The 20,066-nt window shown below is 41.2% G+C and overlaps 1 protein-coding gene across 2 annotated transcripts in view; it reads right to left on the minus strand.

Annotated features, from left to right (window-relative positions):
- Positions 1 to 2,598: 2,598 nt before the first annotated feature.
- The window catches only part of LOC117410525 (E3 ubiquitin-protein ligase rnf8-like), a 35,905-nt gene continuing 18,437 nt past the window's right edge, over positions 2,599 to 20,066 (minus strand). The window contains exons 7-8 of one of the 2 annotated variants that reach the window (XM_034017134.3): positions 13,500 to 13,711; positions 2,599 to 3,185 (exon numbers count right to left, since the gene is read on the minus strand). In XM_034017134.3, the coding sequence (XP_033873025.3) occupies positions 3,002 to 3,185; positions 13,500 to 13,711 (396 nt within the window). In that variant the 3' untranslated portion in view covers positions 2,599 to 3,001. The remainder of the gene's footprint in view (positions 3,186 to 13,499; positions 13,712 to 20,066) is intronic. The other variant, XM_034017135.3, reaches the window with a different exon arrangement.

The following is a 20,066-nucleotide window of genomic DNA, read 5'->3' on the forward strand; positions in this document are numbered from 1 at the left end:
TGCTCAGGGTCACACAATGAGTCAGTGGCTGAGGTTGGATTTGAACCGGGGACCTCCTGATTACAAGCCCTTTTCTTTATCCACAGGACCGCACCGCACAACTGTCCTTTACAAGACACACAAGTATCTCAGTCACGAACATATTTTTTATATTCTCATCTAGATGCCTTAGTTTGTTTCAGATTCAGTCTGTCTCACCACCACTTGCTGAGGGTCACACAATGAGTCAGTGGCTGAGGTGGGATTTGAACCGGGGATCTCCTGGTTACAAGCCCTTTTCTTTAACCACTGGACCACACAGCTTAGTAAAAGACACACAAAACTCACAGGAGTTGACGTTGGCAAGTGCCTCCTTTGCATGCTCCGGACCCAAACAGGCAGTGCATCTGCCATGCCTGTCCTCCAAAGAGAGACTGGTCTTGCATGTATCGCAAGAATGAAACCACAGCATAATGTAACCACAGTGGTGTACAATTTAAACAACCGCTTGGCTGAAATTACTGTAACAGATAATGTATAGTACTAGTAACCAAAAAAAAAAAAATGTTAAACAGCACACACAGCAATGTTGCTATGCAAGAAGCAGTAACACTGTAACGTAAACAGTGGCAAGTGACTCTGACCAGATCCGCTGATGATAAGAACATAAGAAAGTTTACAAATGAGAGGAGGCCATTCAGCCCATCTTGCTCGTTTGGTTGTTAGTAGCTTATTGATCCCAGAATCTCATCAAGCAGTTTCTTGAAGGATCCCAGGGTGTCACCTTCAACAACATTACTGGGGAGTTGGTTCCTGACCCTCACAATTCTCTGTGTAAAAAAAAGTGTCTCCTATTTTCTGTTCTGAATGCCCCTTTATCTAAATAACAGTGATGGGGAAATAGAGCTGTACAGGTGAGGGACGCAGAGCTCTCTGTAGAGCTGCAGGAGAAACATTTCTTCAGCATACAGGAGAATGGTAAACTCGCAAAAAATGCAGTTTACCAGTGCCTACTTTGCGTGCTGCTGCCTCAGGCAGGAAGAGCATCTGCTTGTCCACAGGCAGGCTGGCCTTGCATATGTCACAGTGATAAAACCCAGTCATTATGCAAATAGCAAGCAATGTACAGTAAGAATGTACAGTTGCTGCCTCAGCTTGCTACTAGACAGGCAGGCGGGCTTTGCATGTGCCACAGGGATAAACCCAGGCTGCAGTAAGAATGTACAATTGCGGTTTTGTACCGGTTTGGTGCCTGTAGCACAGGTTTGGTACATTAGTGCGCAATGGGGGTTACCTATCCCCTGCACCCCCCGCCTGCCATTCTAGACCATGCACCAGCCACAACGCTGTGTAACAGGGCGGGTGCAGTGTATAATACTGTAAAAACTGCTGGCTCAGTTTGCGCAAGCTGCATCTCCTGTATACAGTACTTACTGTAACAGGGCTGGTGCAGTATAAAGTACTTGTAACAAAAGCCCTGCTGTCTCGGACAACACAAGCAGCAACGCTACAATACAGTATGTTACAGGTAAAAGTATTGTAAAACAGATAAAAAAAAACAGTGCAAGTTGAGACTCAAACCACGTCCGCTGTTACTGGACCAGGGATGTTATCACTGTTTAAACCAAAGTACCGACTTTGAACCAAGTCTGAACGGTGAACACACAGTATGATATCTTTAGTCTGTGTCTGCAGTCCAGTTATGCCCTTGGGGGTGGGCACGACTGCGTCACAGGCTCGGATGTGTAGCTTTGATGCATCTTATTTAGGTTATCAGGGTCTTTATGATAAATACCCATTAGGTAATGGTTACATTTCGTACTTGATAGGGAACTATAATAATTACAATACCAAGGACTACAGATGCACAGATTTTCACTCTGACTGCCCGCTCTCAATCACACTGTTACAATGTCAATGTTTTAGTGCATCAATGTTTACTCACCTTTTCCTCATTAGGTGCAATATATTCATGCTCTTTCCTGTGACCAACATGGACTAAAAACAACTTCCCCTTTTAAGGTATTTTTGTTTATCTTTGTAAACACACTTTAAGTAAATGACACCCTCTCTTAAAAGGAAAGTCAGATTGAGGTTTCCTGAATACCCTTAACCAATTCCTTCAATTCTAGCTTAGAATCTATAGTTAACCCTACAGTAAAAATGCTAAGAATCTGTAGTTTTTTTCCTATATATAACCCTTCATATTTCTGAACAAAAAGGTAACAAGAACAACGTGCATTACACAAGAGCAATGAGAACAACGGTCATGAAAAACAAGATATGTTGCAAGGCATGCTGCTTCAAAACACAACTTCCTGCCTCTTGGTTTTAAACACGGTATAGTTTGTTCAACATAAACTGACGCACATGAAGGGAGCAGCAAGCCAGGGTTCATTTCAATGCAATATTTCCATTAATATTAAAAAAAAATTAAAATTACTTTTGATAGCATTACACCTGCCTGGGAATATCAACTCTGTGGCAAGTTCCAATTTAACTTTAAATGAGAAGCAAATCATATGGAAAGTACTTTTTTTATTAACAAGATGCAAACTATCCACAGACCTATATTAGTCCTCTTTTAGTGGACTGGCCCAAACTTCAGTGCCGGAGTGGTAGAGTTCAGATTTTTTTATTTATTTTATTCCTTTTACAAAAGAAAAGAAAAAAAAAAAAGGTACAAACTTTCAAGTTACTTGCACAAGGGTGAACAAGCTTGTGATCTAGGATTGCATTCCACAGGACAAATTCTTACTACAATACACAACTTAACACTGTCGATACACACACAATAGGACATTTATCTGAAAACACCTTGATCAGAGCTGTAAAAAAAGTTATTTTTTTTATATTCCATCAATAAACACAGAAAAACAGGCAAATCATTATCTTGGGAGGGCTATTCATCTCAAGGTTTTATTTGGTAAAAATAAAACAATTAACTACTTCAGGACCTGGTTCAATAACACCATTTAGAACAGGAATGGAACATGACCAGGACTGGAAAGGTCAACTTCGTCTAGATGATGTAGAACCCATCATATGAGGAGTTCTCACTGGAACTAGAGGTGTCAGAGCCCCAGCTGATGCTGCTGCTGCTGCTGCTGCTGCTGCTTTCTTCAGTGGATATTACAGAGGAGATGCTGCTTCCTGATGAGAAATCACTGCTCTCGTTGCCGTCATGACCATCACCACTGACTGAGCTGCAAAGAAAGAACAGAAATGTCTCAAATTAGAGAAAATAGCAATGATCTATGCACAGCTGTAAATTATGTTTCACTTCCGTATAGATTGTACTTGTGATCCAGTTGCATTGAAATTACAATAATTAGTCTGTGTCCGCCCGTCATATATCAGCCATGATCAAGCTCTACAGCAATGTTAGTTTATTACTGAACAGAGAAGATTAGTTCAGAGATTGTAGATCCTACCAAAGTTTTCATACACTATGGTGTATGTGCTCCGTGTGCTACCATTGCTGGTAGTGTCTTGTGAGCTGTTCAGTGTGATATGTAAATAAATCCTGCTCGCCTGAGGGGTGTATCAACTTCAACCTCTGTCTCGATCTCCTGCCTGTCACTCAGCAGTGAATGCACACACCCACACGGCAGACAGCTACTATGTCACAAGCATTAATACCCTGTATCTTTAAAACAAGAGATTTAGCGGAGCTCCCTAATAAAAGCTGAATTGCAAAACTAAAATTGTGTGAATACAGTAATTGTTACAGTTGTGTATAATGGTATTTAAAACATGATTCATTTATCCAACTTTTTACATATCTGCCCTTAAGGACTTCACACACCAGACGCGACACGATTTTTACTGGGGCGACACAACAAATTCGCTATGAAAAACACTGCACACCAGAAGCGATCACAGACACGACAGCTGAAAATTTGTGGTGCGTGTGGGTGGTGCCGTCAGACCAGGAAATGAAACAATAACAATGGTGTACGGGCAAAACGGCACTGCTGCGCTCGTATTTAATAATTAACAAAATAAACAGTTTAAACAAAAGAACACACAAAAAGCAAAAGGGCACTCTGGGCAAAGTAAAACAAACACTAACAATTCTAAACAAGTATATTTTTTAGATATAGCAATTGTTTCTTTCATGTCTCACCTCGACATTCTCTTCTGGAGCGCAGAAAGGTGCAGGTTTTTATACAGGTGACCATCTCCCGATTAGCAATAATTAATCAATGAATTAACTCGGGAGATGGTCACCTTCTGCACAAGGTTTTTAAATAAATAAACAAAACGCAGTCATCTTAAATAATAAATAATCATATCGGATGGCTGTATCATATTCGTATGATATTCGTCTGTCCGCACATAAACACAATATGGCAGTAGTAGTAGTTATAATAATAATAATAATAATAATACCTACATAAATAATAAAATACACACAGTGGTGGGCACCAGTAACAAAATGATACAGGTCTTGATTTCAAACCACATGACATGAAGCTGTTCTCCGATTGCTCAGGTTGTGTAGTTGTCACACGACGAATTTGCAAAAATAGGACCAGGTTCTATTTTTTTTTTCATCGCTTGTGCTGGAATTTGTGTCGCGGCAACGTCACTTGTCGTGTCGTCTTTGGTGTGAAGGACGCTATTAAAAAGCATAGGTTTTATTGATTTTCCCGCGTCGCTTTGTCGTGTTGCTCTTCGCGTCGCATCTGGTGTGTAAGGGCAGTCGGATACGTGACGGATTACTGTAAACGCTATTTGCTGCCAGCAAAGAATCTAACCCCTACTCTGTCATACATTTACTTGTTAACTACTGTTTTTAATAATTAAACCGGTAAATACCCCCACCACAGCAGCAAACAGTTCCCTTTCATGGACAAAATGTAACCATTACCAAATGGGTATTTACCTCCTAAAGACGGAGCCTATCAGATAAGTACTTTTTGCTTATGACTATAATTTGCTAATTATTGTGTTTTACATAATTTATGCAATCATTTATTTATGCTGCAATAGTTTTTTTTAAAAAGAAATATGCCGACTTATGTTGCTCACTGGTAAATCCATCTCAGTTACATATGTGAGCAGGGGAATGATGGGAAATGCAGTTCTGAGAGGTCCATGCGGGTACATGGGAAGCCATCTTGAGGCAGGGAATGCAATTTAAAAGTTTAAAAAAGTGATCAAAATGTAAAAAAAAATAATAAAAGAAATTTAAACAATACACACACACACACACACCTTACGTAAACAGTTACAGCAACACATGGGAACATGTAATACAATAAAATAAAAAGTTTCTTATGTACTCTAAGTCCATTTTGCAGACTATGTTATGACCGAGTCTTAACCGTTTGTGGTCCATTTATTCAGCGCGTCTCAGGCACGTCAGGTCCAATTTTCACATGCGCAGCTTATTTTAGACAAGCTGTTTAAAAGTATTTTTTCCCCACAGTAAAACAGGTTCTAAAAGGCACTGCATATCAACAGGACACTCAGTACTGCATCACCAGCCCTTCCCCACCCCTTGTTCGCTGTATTTTTCATATACCTCTTCATAGTCGTGCATACCAAACTCCTCAATAATGCGATCCAAGTCATTATTTTATTACTATAACATCTAAAAAAAGCTCTGCAAATGTCTGTGATATTCTTTGAGCACTGGATGCAGAAGCAGCTATCTTGTTTGTTTATGTCCATGTTATCTATGTGGTGCCGGGGCGATCTGTATTCATGTATTCGGCTTCTCTCGGCTCCTAATCGCTCTCACTTGGCCATTGAATGGATTTTCTTGGCTTTTTCCGGAGAAAAAACGACGAGAGACCTGTTTTTTTACATCTTTTTGATGATGTCGGACAGGGTCCGACATAGGACCGGAAGGGAAAATTGCAGTGTCGGACCAGGTCTGACATAGGACTGCAAAGGGTTAAGCCTCCAGGGCAGTCTTAAAAGTTAAGACCAAAATTCCATTAAGACTTGTTCGTGAATAAGACTTGTCCAAATTTGTTCTCAAACTTTTTGGGTCGCACCCCCCCTTCCTCTTGTTTGTGACTTATTTTGAACTTTTCAGTTTTAGTTCCTTCAGTAAAAAGAAAGGGAATTTAAAAAGAATGTTAACCCTTTGCGGTCCATTGTCGGACTGGGTCCGACATTGCAATTATTCCTCACAGGTCCTTTGTCGGACTGGGTCCGACATCATTATAGCAACGCAATAAACGGGTGTTTAGTCGTTTTTTCTCCGGAAAAAGCCGAGAAAACCATTCAATTGCCGAGTGGGAGCGACAGGAGCCGAGACAAGTCGAAGAATAAAAATAATAATAATAAAAAAAAGGCGTATCTCATGAATAGTCATACATGGTATCAGGTATCAGATAACGGGGCGGTCATAGTAAACAAGCTGGCTGAGTGCGTCAGCGCACAGAGACTATCATGGACATTTGCAGAGCTTTTTTCAGATGTTATAGTAATAAAATAATGACTTGGATCGCATTATTGAGGAGTTTGGTGATAAAACGAGTGATCCGGAGATGATCGATCGGTATGTACGACTATTATTATTATTATTATTTATTTCTTACATAGGTGAACGCTATAGCAAACGAAAGGGTGGGGCGGGGCTGGAGATGCCTAGTGAGTGCTTTGTTGATATGCAGGGCCATTTAAACCCGTTTGACTGTGAAAAAAAATACTTTTAAACAGCGCATATAAAATTAACTGCGCGTGTGAAAATTAATTAGACCTAGCGTGCCTGACGCGCAATTAATAAATGGACTGCAAAGGGTTAAATATCTGATATTTTATGCACACACAACATGCTGCTTTTTGTTCTCTTGGTCGTTCAAATGATTTTAAATTTGTAATGACATTACAGGTGTTTTTGCAAAAGCTTCTACAGAGAACATATAACAAAGACACATTTTGCTCAATTATTGCTGTAGCATTTAATTACAAGTTTTAAGAGCTGTATTGATGAGTATACAACAAGTATTCAGGGATGGAAATAAGACCCCTATTGCACAGCAATTTCACCCATTCCAGATTTTACTATGAGCTTGATTAGCCCCGGTGTAACAGTAACAAGCTCAGGAGTGTGTTATTAAAAACTCATAGTAAAACCAAGAATGGATTTCAAACTGCTGTGCACCGGGAGTCTTATTTTCATCCCCGGTGTATTATTGTTGGTTTGCTTTTGAAGACTGTTACTGTTGGACAAAAGCATATCATATTAATATCCACCAAGAAGTAAATATATGAAAAAGGGATACTTGCCATTTTAGTGTTTGACATATAAAAAAAAAAAAAAAAAAAAATTAAAATCGCTAGAACATTCGATTACAAAAGTAACAGTTTGGCACAACCCTATTTTTTTCTTTAAGTTATGCTCAACTTGCATAAAACAAACAGATTAGGTACCGAAACATATCCTAAATCTGTCAGTGTTCATCTAAAGTTTTCACATGCAAACAATTTCAACCACTTATCTGCTACATTTGGCTCCACCAAGTGGTAAAACTGTGTAACAGCACTGCTGCAACAGGGTTTAATACATGAGAAAAATACTTGAGGTTCTGCAGCACAAACAACGGGATGAAATATGATAAAGAAATGTAAAGAAATTAGGAGAGTTTAAAAGCATAATAAAGTAAATAACAATACCCAGAAGAGTCATATGGCACAATCTCCCAAACAAAAATAACCGGATGAACAGCATAAAATAGATGAATGGAAAACATGCGTTAACAATATTTTTTATTTCCCAGTTTAAGAACAAAACCACACCATGGTAGAATACAACAGTTTACCAAATAAAGACACACTATATATATATATATATATATATATATATATATATATATATATATATATATATATATATATATATATATATAGACACACACACACAGAGCTTTGCAAAAGTATTCAGACCCCTGACCAATTCTCTCATATTACTGAATTACAAATGGTACACTGAAATTTCGTTCTGTTTGATATTTTATTTTAAAACACTGAAACTCAAAATCAATTATTGTAAGGTGACATTGGTTTTATGTTGGGAAATATTTTTAAGAAAAATAAAAAACTGAAATATCTTGCTTGCATAAGTATTCAACCCCTGTGCTGTGGAAGCTCCCAGTTTACACAGATGAAAGAAATTGCCCTAACGAGGACACAATTACCTTACCATTGGCCTCCACCTGTGAACTATTAAAGTTGCTGTCACATTTTCTGGATAAAAACCCCACTGTTGAAGGATCATTGGTCAGGCTGTGAATCTGAAGGAAAATGAAGACCAAAGAGCATTCTACAGAAGTTAGAGATAAAGTAATACAAATACATAGATTAGGGAAAGGGTACAAAATAATATCCAAGTGTTTGAATATCCCAGTGAGCACAGTTGGATCAATAATCAGGAAGTGGAAGCTGCATCACACCACCCAGGCACTGCCAAGAAAAGGCCGTCCCTCAAAACTCAGCGCTCAAACAAGATGGAGACTTGTGAGAGAAGCCACAGAGAGGCCAACAATCACTTTGAAGGAGCTACAGAGTTCAGTGGCTAGGAGTGGAGTAATGGTGCACCAGTCAACCATATCAAGAGCTCTGCATAACACTGGCCTGTATGGGAGGGTGGCAAGAAAGAAGCTGTTACTCAAAAAATACCATCTGAAAGTACGTCTGGAGTTTGCCAGAAAGCATGAGTGGCCCAGCTGCGATGTGGGAAAAGGTTTTGTGGTCAGATGAGACCAAGATAGAGCTTTTTGGCCAAAACTCAAAGCTCTATGTGTGGCGCAAACCTAACACTGCCCATGCCTCAAGACACACCATCCCTACAGTGAAGTATGGTGGTGGCAACATCATGTTGTGGGGATGCTTCTCATCAGCAGGGACTGGGCATCTTGTTAAAATTGAAGAAAGAATGGATGGAGCAAAATACAGGGAAATACTGCAAGAGAACCTGCTTCAGTCCGCTAAAAAACTTAAGCTTGGGAGGAAATTCACCTTTCAGCAGGACAATGATCCCAAGCACAAGGCCAAAGCAACATTGGAGTGGCTCAAGAACAAAAAGGTTAAATGTCCTACAGTGGCCCAATCAAAGTCCTGATCTCAATCCCATTGAGAATCTGTGGCACTATTTGAAAATTGCGGTCCACAAGCGTCGTCCAACCAACCTGAACAACTTGGAGCAAATCTGCCAAGAAGAATGGGCCAAAATCACTCCGACACTGTGTGCAAAGCTGGTACATACTTACCCCAAAAGACTTAAAGCTGTTATTGCAGCGAAAGGTGGCTCTACCAAATATTAATGTGTGGGGGTTGAATACTTATGCAAGCAAGATATTTCAGTTTTTTTATTTTTTTCTTAAATATTTCCCAACATAAAACCAATGTCACCTTACAATAATTGATTTTGAGTTAATATATATATATATAGTACTGTGCAAAAGTTTTAGGCAGGTGTGAAAATGCTGTAAAGTAAGAATGCTTTCAAAAATAGACATGTTAATAGTTTATATTTATCAATTAACAAAATGCAAAGTGAGTGAACAGAAGAAAAATCTACATCAAATCAGTATTTGTTGTGACCACCCTTTGCCTTCAAGACAGCATCAATTCTCCTAGGTACACTTGCACACAGTTTTTGAAGGAACTCGGCAGGTAGGTTGGCCCAAACATCTTGGAGAACTAACCACAGTTCTTCTGTGGATTTAGGCAGCCTCAGTTGCTTCTCTCTCTTCATGTAATCCCAGACAGACTCGATGATGTTGAGATCAGGGCTCTGTGGGGGCCATACCATCACTTCCAGGACTCCTTGTTCTTCTTTACGCTGAAGATAGTTCTTAATGACTTTCGCTGTATGTTTGGGGTCGTTGTCATGCTGCAGAATAAATTTGGGGCCAATCAGATGCCTCCCTGATGGTATTGCATGATGGATAAGTATCTGCCTGTACTTCTCAGCATTGAGGAGACCATTAATTCTGACCAAATCCCCAACTCCATTTGCAGAAATGCAGCCCCAGACTTGCAAGGAACCTCCACCATGCTTCACTGTTGCCTGCAGACACTCATTCGTGTACCGCTCTCCAGCCCTTCGGCGAACAAACTGCCTTCTGCTACAGCCAAATATTTCAAATTTTGACTCATCAGTCCAGAGCACCTGCTGCCATTTTTCTGCACCCCAGTTCCTGTGTTTTCATGCATAGTTGAGTCGCTTGGCCTTGTTTCCACGTCAGAGGTATGGCTTTTTGGCCGCAAGTCTTCCATGAAGGCCACTTCTGACCAGACTTCTCCAGACAGTAGATGGGTGTACCAGGGTCCCACTGTTTTCTGCCAATTCTGAGCTGATGGCACTGCTGGACATCTTCCGATTGCGAAGGGAAGTAAGCATGGTGTGTCTCATCTGCTGCAGTAAGTTTCCTTGGCCGACCACTGCGTCTACGGTCTTCAACGTTGCCCGTTTCTTTGTGCTTCTTCAAAAGAGCTTGGACAGCACATCTGGAAACCCCGGTCTGCCTTGAAATTTCTGCCTGGGAGAGACCTTGCTGATGCAGTATAACTACCTTGTGTCTTGTTGCTGTGCTCAGTCTTGCCATGGTGTATGACTTTTGACAGTAAACTGTCTTCAGCAACCTCACCTTGTTAGCTGAGTTTGGCTGTTCCTCGCCCAGTTTTATTCCTCCTACACAGCTGTTTCTGTTTCAGTTAATGATTGTGTTTCAACCTACATATTGAATTGATGATCATTAGCACCTGTTTGGTATAATTGTTTAATCATACACCTGACTATATGCCTACAAAATCCCTGACTTTGTGCAAGTGTACCTAGAAGAATTGATGCTGTTTTGAAGGCAAAGGGTGGTCACACCAAATTTAGATTTTTCTTCTGTTCACTCACTTTGCATTTAGTTAATTGATAAATATAATCTATAAACATGTATTTTTTAAAGCATTCTTACTTTACAGCATTTTTTCACACCTGCCTAAAAAATTTGCACAGTACTGTATATATACACAGACACAAAAACTTTACATACCCCAATGGATATTAATACTGTAATTTCGAGAAATTTCTGGAAATAAAATTAGGAAAAATCTTTTGTAGCAAAAGTTTTGCATTTGTGGATGAGGAAAAATTTACATGAATAGATATCTACAATTTTATTTCAATTTTTTTTTTTGTTTTGCAAAACTCTAGAAATGCCAATTCAAAAGTATTCATACCCTTTGATACAGTGATATTATTGTCTACAAGGTGCTAGAAATTTCAATATAATAATGAAGAACCAAATTCTAGAAAAGTCCTGGATGAACATTCTTAGAGTATAAAAGGGTTAGGCATAGGATGACTGCTGTCATTACCAATGAGTCAATATGGGGAAAATGTAGACTCATGGTACTGTCACAACACTCCCTCAATCTGGAAGAAAGAAGGCTCTTTCACCAAGAACAAGTAGAAGAATTGTGAGATTGACTGCCAAAGATATTCAAAGTGAATTGGCTGCAAATGGGACTCAACCATAGGTCGAGTATTGCATGGTAAAGGTCTCAATGGTCGCAGGCCAAGGAAAAAAGCCACTCTTAGGAAAACGTCACAAGGACAATTGCTTTAACCCTTTGCGGTCCATTGTCGGACTGGGTCCGACATTGCAATTATTCCTCACAGGTCCTTTGTCGGACTGGGTCCGACATCATTATAGCAACGCAATAAACGGGTGTTTAGTCGTTTTTTCTCCGGAAAAAGCCGAGAAAACCATTCAATTGCCGAGTGGTAGCGACAGGAGCCGAGACAAGTCGGAAAAAAAAAAAAAAAAAAAAAAAAAGGCGTATTTCATGAATAGTCATACATGGTATCAGGTATCAGATAATGGGCGTCCATAATAAACAAGCTGGCTAAGTGCGTCAGCGCACTGAGACTATCATGGACATTTGCAGAGCTTTTTTCAGATGTTATAGTAATAAAATAATGACTTTGATCGCATTATTGAGGAGTTTGGTGATAAAACGAGTGATCTGGAGATGATCGATCGGTATGTACGACTATTATTATTATTATTATTTATTTCTTACACAGCTGAACGCTATAGCAAACAAAAGGCTGGGGAGGGGCTGGAGATGCCTAGTGTGTGCTTTGTTGATATGCAGGGCCATTTAAACCCGTTTGACTGTGAAAAAAAATACTTTTAAACAGCGCGTATAAAATTAACTGCGCGTGTGAAAATTAATTATTCCTGGCGTGCCTGACGCGCGATTAATAAATGGACCGCAAAGGGTTAAGTTTGTAAAAATTGCATCTGAATGACGGATATGAGTTCTGGCCAAAGGTTTTGTGGAGTGATGAAACAAAAATCAAGCTATTTGGTCACGCTGATAGTTGTTACGTTTGGAGAAAGTCTGGTGAGGCATACAAATAAAAGAACACCATACCTACTGTCAAGCATGGAGGTGGTAATATCCTTCTATGGGGCTGTTTTTCCTGTAATGGCACAGGAAATTTAGTTCCAATACATGGTAAAATGGATTCCATAGCATAACAAAAGATATTGGCCAATCATCTGAAACCCTCCCCTACACTACTTGGTTTAAACCGCAACTGGACATTCCAACATGACAACGATCCAAAGCATACATCAAAATCTACTTCAGAATGGTTAAAGAATAAAATCAAGGTTCTGGAATGGCCTAGTCAAAGTCCCAATCTAAATGTGACAGAGAATTTTTGGTACGAGTTGAAGAAGGCTGTGCACAAGAGAAGTTATCGGAATTTGAATGAACTAGAAAAATTTTGCATTGAAGAATGGACAAAAATGAACTAAAGGGACTCCTGAGTGGCGCATCCAGTAAAAGCACTCGCTAGAGTGCAGGATGCGCTCTATAGCCTGGATGTCGCGAATTCGAGTCCAGGCTATTCCACAGCCGACCGTGGATGGGAGCTTCCAGGGGGCGGCGCTCAATTGGCCGAGCGTCGCCCGGGGGGAGGGAGGGTTAGGTCGGCCAGGGTGTCCTCGGCTCACCACGCACCAGCGACCCCTGTAGTCTGGCCGGGCGCCTGCGGGCTTGCCTGTAAGCTGCCCAGAGCTGCGTTGTCCTCCGACACTGTAGCTCTTAGGCGGCTGCACGGTGAATTCGCAGTGTGTAAAGAAGCGGGCGGCTGACGACACACACTTCGGAGGACAGCGTGTGTTCATCTTCGCCCCTCCCGAGTCAGCGCAGGGGTGGTAGCGGTGAGCTGAGCCTAAAAAATAATTGGGCATTTCAAATTGGGGAGAAAATAATAAACTATATTGGCAACGACTAAATTTAAAAAATAAAAAAAAAAAAAAAAAAAAAGAAATGGACTAAAGAATCATGCCAAAAGCTCACTGACAAATAACATAATAGTTTTAATGTGGTTATTATTGCTAAAGGTGCCTAAACTAGCTATTAATTTAAATTTTCCTTGTCAGGGTATGAATACTTTTGAATTGGCATTTTTGGAGTTTTGCAAAAAAAATTAATAATTGTAGACATTTATATATATAAAAAAAAGTTTTTGCTCTACGCACCTCTCACCTTTACGTTCACGCATCAGGCTTTCACGCCGCTCTTTCATCTCCGAACTCAAGTTCTCCACCATTCTATCAATGCAGTTGTCGAGAACCAGGGAACGAGTCTGAGCAAAGATACCCTGTCTGCAAATGGGGCACTCATCCTTCCGTTTCCTCCACTGGTTTATACAATGCGAGCAGAAGCTATGAGCGCAGTTCAATGTGACAGCCTGCAGAAAGCAAAAACACATCCAAACTGTTAGGTTGTTCAGTAAGTACACCCATGATGATAATCAAAATGCACTGGAGAATATCTGGGAATGTACTGGGGTAGAGGCCCAGTGCTTGCTAAGCTGCCCTTCTAAAGACATATAAACTAGAGCGTGCCACTTTTAACCCAATCGAACATTATACATTTATACCCAAACTATTGTATAGCTCTGTTGACTTCCCTGATTAAATTCCCTTGAAGCAAATTACACAAAATACATTTACTTTTGTATCCCCAAGCATGGAGACAGGAGTTCTGTAGAAACAACAATTTATGCCCAAATGGTAATGTGAAAAGCATGACTCACAAAAGTGCTCTGGCACACTGCTCTGGCATTCTGCAGAGTGTCAATAACCCTGTTGTAAAGCCCCAGATGGCTCAAATGTTGCCATTCAGGGGCCAGACCCAGAGCCACAGGCTCGATGGGTTGGGGTGCCACAATGTCCCCAGCACCTGACTGAGCAGGTTGAAGCGTGCGGCCAGGGTCCGCGGCTGGCACCTCAGGAGCTGCATCAGAGCTGAAAACCAGTCTCCTGGGCCAGTAAGGAGCTACTAATAGCATCCCGGCCCGGCCCTGTCTAATTTTATTTGCCAAGGCATCTATCGCCAGTGGGTCCCTGGCTCCTGTAATGGAGAACCAGCGGAGACAATGGGTCGATTCCTGGGAGGCAAAGAACTGTTGCCAAATGAGGCTCACAACCTCCATTCTGAGGCACTGGGAACTCCCCTTGAGGAGGAGGTCCGCCACCCAGTTTATCACCCCGGGCAGGTGTAATGCTAGTAGGGAGAGGAGGTGATCATACGCCCAGAGCAACAGCTTGCGGGCTAGTCGACGGAGACTGGGAGACCTGAGGCAGCCCTGGTGGTTTATACAAGCAAGTGTCTCCTTTGAACCTCCTTTAAAAATTCCACACAGTGCCCCAGGTGAGGCTTGATGCGTCCATGGTGATGACCTCCCTTCTGGTGACGCTGCCCAGCGCTACGCCTAAGCACCATGTCGCCCATGAAAATGCCTTCAGACAGTGACGAGACATTGTCACCAGGTGGCCACGGTTCAACGAAGGCGAAAAACTCTGTTGTTGAACCAGGCTTGGAGAGGGTGCATGCGCAGGAGACCCAAGTAAGGGTCTGAGAAGCTGCTGCCATCAAGCCCAGAAGCCTCTGGAATGTCACTACTGTGAGCTTTCTATTAAGCTGAAAAAGATTCAGACAAGCGGCCATTCTCTGCTCCCTGTCGTTCGACAGAGTGACCAGGGGTCCAGGCACACTCCCAAATAGGAGGCTGTTTGCACGGGTTGAGCTGACTTTGTATGATTCACCGACAGGCCCAACTGATGAAGGTGGTCTGTGGCAAGTTCCGTGTGGGCCTCTGCCTGCACTGGAGACTGAACACAAATTAGCCAGTCGTCCAGGTATTTGAGTACTCTGATGCCTCTGAGTCTCAATGGGGCCATGTGACACAGATCGAATGGCGCTTGGTGTTAGATCTCCCTCTCGACCTGTGAGGGCATTGTGTAACAGGAACAGAGTACCCTTAACTAAATGGCACGACAATTTATTCCGTAGATTAGGTGGAAGTTGGTAATTTAGGAAAGGGGCGCAGCTAGGGTATCCAAACTCAGTGACCCAGACGGAAAACAGTGTGGCACCTGAGGATTGCAATGTACCGTAAGAATGTACAGCTGCTGCCTCAGCTTGCTAAAAGGAGGAACTGGACTGTCAACAAGGCCTGCTTGGTACCAGATTGGGGATCGTAAAACCCCAGTCGTTAGCAGGTTGGAATCGGGACTGTACTGGAACGGTATGGGGTCGGTTTGGTACTGGTTCGGTGCCTGTAGCACCAGGTCGGTACAGTACTGTTGCTGCCCTCAAGGGGGCATTTGCACAAGCAACAACGCCACTGTGCAGTAATGCAATAAGTTCAATCCCGGGGAGGGGGCGACGGCTTCGCGTGTGGGCACAAGGCCGCTGAAGGACTAACGAAAACCACAGCTGAGTGCACAATACATGCAAGTAGTAATTATTATAATAAGCATGTAACAATAAATCACATTAATAGTGTAATTACACAAGTGAATAAGCAGATATACAGTAAATGAGACTTCTCTTTGTAGATCTTTCCCATTCAGGTCGGACGAAAGGAAGAATGACTATGTTTGTGTCAGCAGTATTTTTATGCCCTTGGGGGGCAGGCAGGACTGCATCACAGGCACTACGTGCAGCTTTGATATATTTTAGTCAGGTTTCAAGGTCTTTAGGTTAAATACCCACTAGGTAATGGTTGCATTTCGTACTTGATAGGAAACCATTACACAGTACCTAGCTACATCTCGATACCTAGGAGATCGGCGTTGGAATCCAAGCTATGCCACTACAGACTGAGGTCGGGAGTTCCCAGGGGGGTGGCGCATAATAGGCCAAGCGCTGCCTGGGCGGGACAGGGGTTAGGTTGGCTGGGGAATCCTTGGCTCACCGCACACCAACGACCCATGTGGCTGGCCGGGCACCTGCAGGCTGACCTGTATGCAATTCAGAACTGCGTGGTCCTCTGACACTAAGTTCTGGATATGGCTGCACAACGGGCTTGCAGAGTGAAAAAAAAGCGGACGGCTGACGGCACTCATTTCTCAGGACAGAAGTGCTCATCTGTGCATCCCGAGTTAATTCTGGGGTTGCAGCGGTGAGCCAGGTTGAATAATAATTGGACATTCCAAAATTAAGAATAAAAAATAAATTAAGAAATATGTTATACTAAAAGCCACAATCAGCAAGTCTCTCAGCAACATGGGTACACGCTTTATTTATACACGCAAGGTGTTGGGACTCTTAGGTTTGCAGTTGTCTACGTCCCCGGGATGCGCATCTGTCTGTCTGACGCGAGCAGCCTCACAGATTTAACCCTTTGCAGTCCTACGTAGGACCTGGTCCGACACTACAATTTTCCCTTTCCGGTCCGAATCATCAAAACGATGTCACACACAGGTCTCTAGTCGTTTTTCTGCGGAAAAAGCCGAAAAAACCTTTCAATGGCCGAGTGAGACCGATCGCATTATTGAGGAGTTCGGTGATAAAACTAGTGATGATTTATCAGTATACATGACTATGAAGAGGTATGTGAAATACAGCGAACAAGGGGTGGGGCGGGGCTGGAGATGCAGTACTGAGTGTAAGCCTTTTAAACCTGTTTTACTGTGAAAAAAAATACTTTAAACAGCACATGTAAAATAAATAGTGCGTGTGAAAATAAATTGGACCCGACGTGCCTGAGAGGCGCTGAATAAATGGACCGCTAAGGGTTTAAAAGAAAAAAAAAAATAATAATAATGTTGGCTGGCTCAACCTCTGCGTTGTAGGTCCCGCTGTGGAGAACTGGAAAACATAGAACTCGGTACGTCTTAGATCGGAGCAGACTGAAGAACTGAACACCATACTGAGCTGAGCCCATTTCTTGGCTCAGAGAAGTTTACTAGAAAGTTAACTAGAATGGCATAAAACAAGACTGTACATTTGTTTATAAAAAATAATAAATGTATGTTTAACCCTTTGCGGTCCTATGTCAGACCTGGTCCGACATTGCAATTATTCCTATCCAGTCCAATGTCAGACCCTGTCTGACATCATGAAAAAGACGCAAAAAACAGGTTTCTAGTCGTTTTTCCTCCGGAAAAAGCCGAGAAAACCATTCAATGGCCGAGTGGGAGCGACAGGAGCCGAGACAAGCCGAGAAAAAAAAAGGGCGTATCTCATGAATAGTCATACTTGCCCCTGGCATCAGGTAACGGCGGCCATAAGGAAACAAGCTGGCTGCTTCTGCATCAGCGCTCAGAGAATATCACAGACATTCGCAGAGCTTTTTTGAGATGTTATAGTAATAAAATAATGACTTGGATCGCATTATTGAGGCGTTTGGTGATAAAACGAGTGATCAGGAGATGATTGATTGGTATGTATGACTATTATTATTATTATTATTTATTTCTTAGCATATGTGTATTCAAAAGGCAAGAAATAAGATTTTAGATATATTGTCGCAGTGGCCGGCGACGGGATTTACTCTGCTGGAGCCGCTGCTCGCTTTCCCTTGCTTGTCACCTACTTGCCATTGTCACTGCTACTGCTGTGAGTCAGGAGCGTGTCCTGCCAGCACCCCATTGGCAGGCACGAAGCAGTGGAGGCCGTTCTCCTGGTGTGCTCTGACTTGCAGCTAAGATCAGCCACACTCTATTAGATAAATAAAAGAGCTATCTAAAGCCCCTTTCACACCGGAACTCCTACCAAGGTCCCGACCCGGGTTCTGGCTACCCAGGTCACAATCCTGCGTAGTGTGAAACCACATACCTGGGTCGTACCCGGGTTGACCTGGGTCCCAGCGACCTACCTAAGGATGTGGGTCGACACGCTTTGAGCAGGGTTGAGCGAGACACAATGTATGACGGCCGTTCGTAAACCAACGAAAGAACAAAGAGCCACGTCTGCGTTAAGGTTTCACTTCCGGGTTTCTGTCTGCAATATGATACAAGTCATACTTGCAAAACAAATGACTCTTATAGTAATCAATCTTTTAATTTTCATTCATGAAGCAATCCTAGTTTTTGTTAAGTGGAATGCAAAAAAAAGAGAAAAAAAGAATATAGTTGTTTTTTTCATTGTACAACGCCCCCCTTTTATTTTATTTTAAGTGGTTATTCAAAACATGTTATTACTTTTATGAAAAAGTGTCTACGGCCACTTTGTTTATTGCAAAAACACAATAATGGCAGGGATTATTAAAAAAAAAAAGTGTTGTCTACTTTGTTTTTACTTGAAATACACATAAGATTTAACGACTACCGCTTTTTTTGTTTTGGAGTTAATTCACAAGGGTAAAGCAAGGTCTTTTTTACTTCTGGGATTTTTTCAACTTTAATACATATAATGTGTTACATATAACGGCTTTGATAACGTTTTGAAAACAAATATCCGAACGAATATCTAAACCTTGAACGAATATCCAAACATGAAAATTCCATGTCCGTTCCAGCACTAATGTTTAAAAACCCGAAGGTTCTGGAGCATTTGGTCTCCTTTATTATAGAGAGCAGTGGTGGTTGCCTGGTTGAGTAGAATGGTTGACTGTCCTTTGATCTTTATGGAATTTTGCTTTTGTGGATTCCATTGCTACGCCTTTTTGTTTTTAGATAGAAAAAAAGTGGCTTTTAGTGTTGCAATACTTAAAAAATGTACTACAGAATAAATTTAACTGAAAAGCTTGAAAGAAGTGGACTTCCAAAGAAAATGACGGGTGCAGCAGGTAGAAGAATTGTCCGAGCTACAAAAAAAAAAAAAAAATATATATATATATATAAGCTTTACCAGCAAAGGACTTAAAGAAAGATTCAGAAGCATCAGGCGTAGTAATGCACAAATTAACTATACAAAGGCACCTGAACACAGGAGAGTTGTATGGACGTAGACCTCACTGCAAGCCACTTTTGAAAGAAAATTCATAAAACAAACCATCTAAAATTTGCCAAGAAATATGATCAGGAATCTGAATCACCCTTCAACAAAGTTATGTGGTCCAATGAGATTAAAATATAATTTCTCAAAAATGGACCACATTATGTTGTGAGATAAAAAGGGAAAGCCTTCAATGAAGAAAACCATGTACAGCTATGGCTAAATGTTTTGCATCACCTAGAATGTTACGATTGAGACATTATACATTTTTATATAAAATATAAAAATGTTCACACTATATGAATATGATTTCGATATTTATTTATCATATAAATCAAAGAAACTACAAAATTATATTGCAAAAGTCTCCCGGAATTCATAATCGTAGTACAATATTTCATGTTAGATTTCAAAATGTCCTATTTTTCAATGTGTCAGTTTTTCATAAAGTATATGGGAAAACTACAAAGCGGTATGTAATTCAAGATGTTAACGTAACATTATTCAACAGATTTCATTCGACTTTATGAAGCAAAATTAGTTAATTCTATAGGGTGATGCAAAACTCTTGGCCATAGTTGTACAGTTAAATATGGAGGTGGTCCGATCATGATATTGGGGTGTTTCAGCAGTTCAGGGACTGGAGACATTCATGTGATTGAAGATCGAATGAATGCATCATGTACCAAAACATTCAATGATACCATCTGCTCGTAGGCCGATTGGCAGACAGTTTATCTTCCAACACGACAACGACCCAAAGCATACGGCTACGTCAACTCTGGAATTCTTGAAGAAAATAAGACAATAGTTCTGGAATGGCCTTCACAATCAACAGATTCCAATCCAATAGAAATGCTTTGGACTGATCTGAA

This window comes from Acipenser ruthenus, chromosome 6 (assembly GCF_902713425.1).
Source record: "Acipenser ruthenus chromosome 6, fAciRut3.2 maternal haplotype, whole genome shotgun sequence".
Lineage (NCBI taxonomy): Eukaryota > Metazoa > Chordata > Actinopteri > Acipenseriformes > Acipenseridae > Acipenser > Acipenser ruthenus.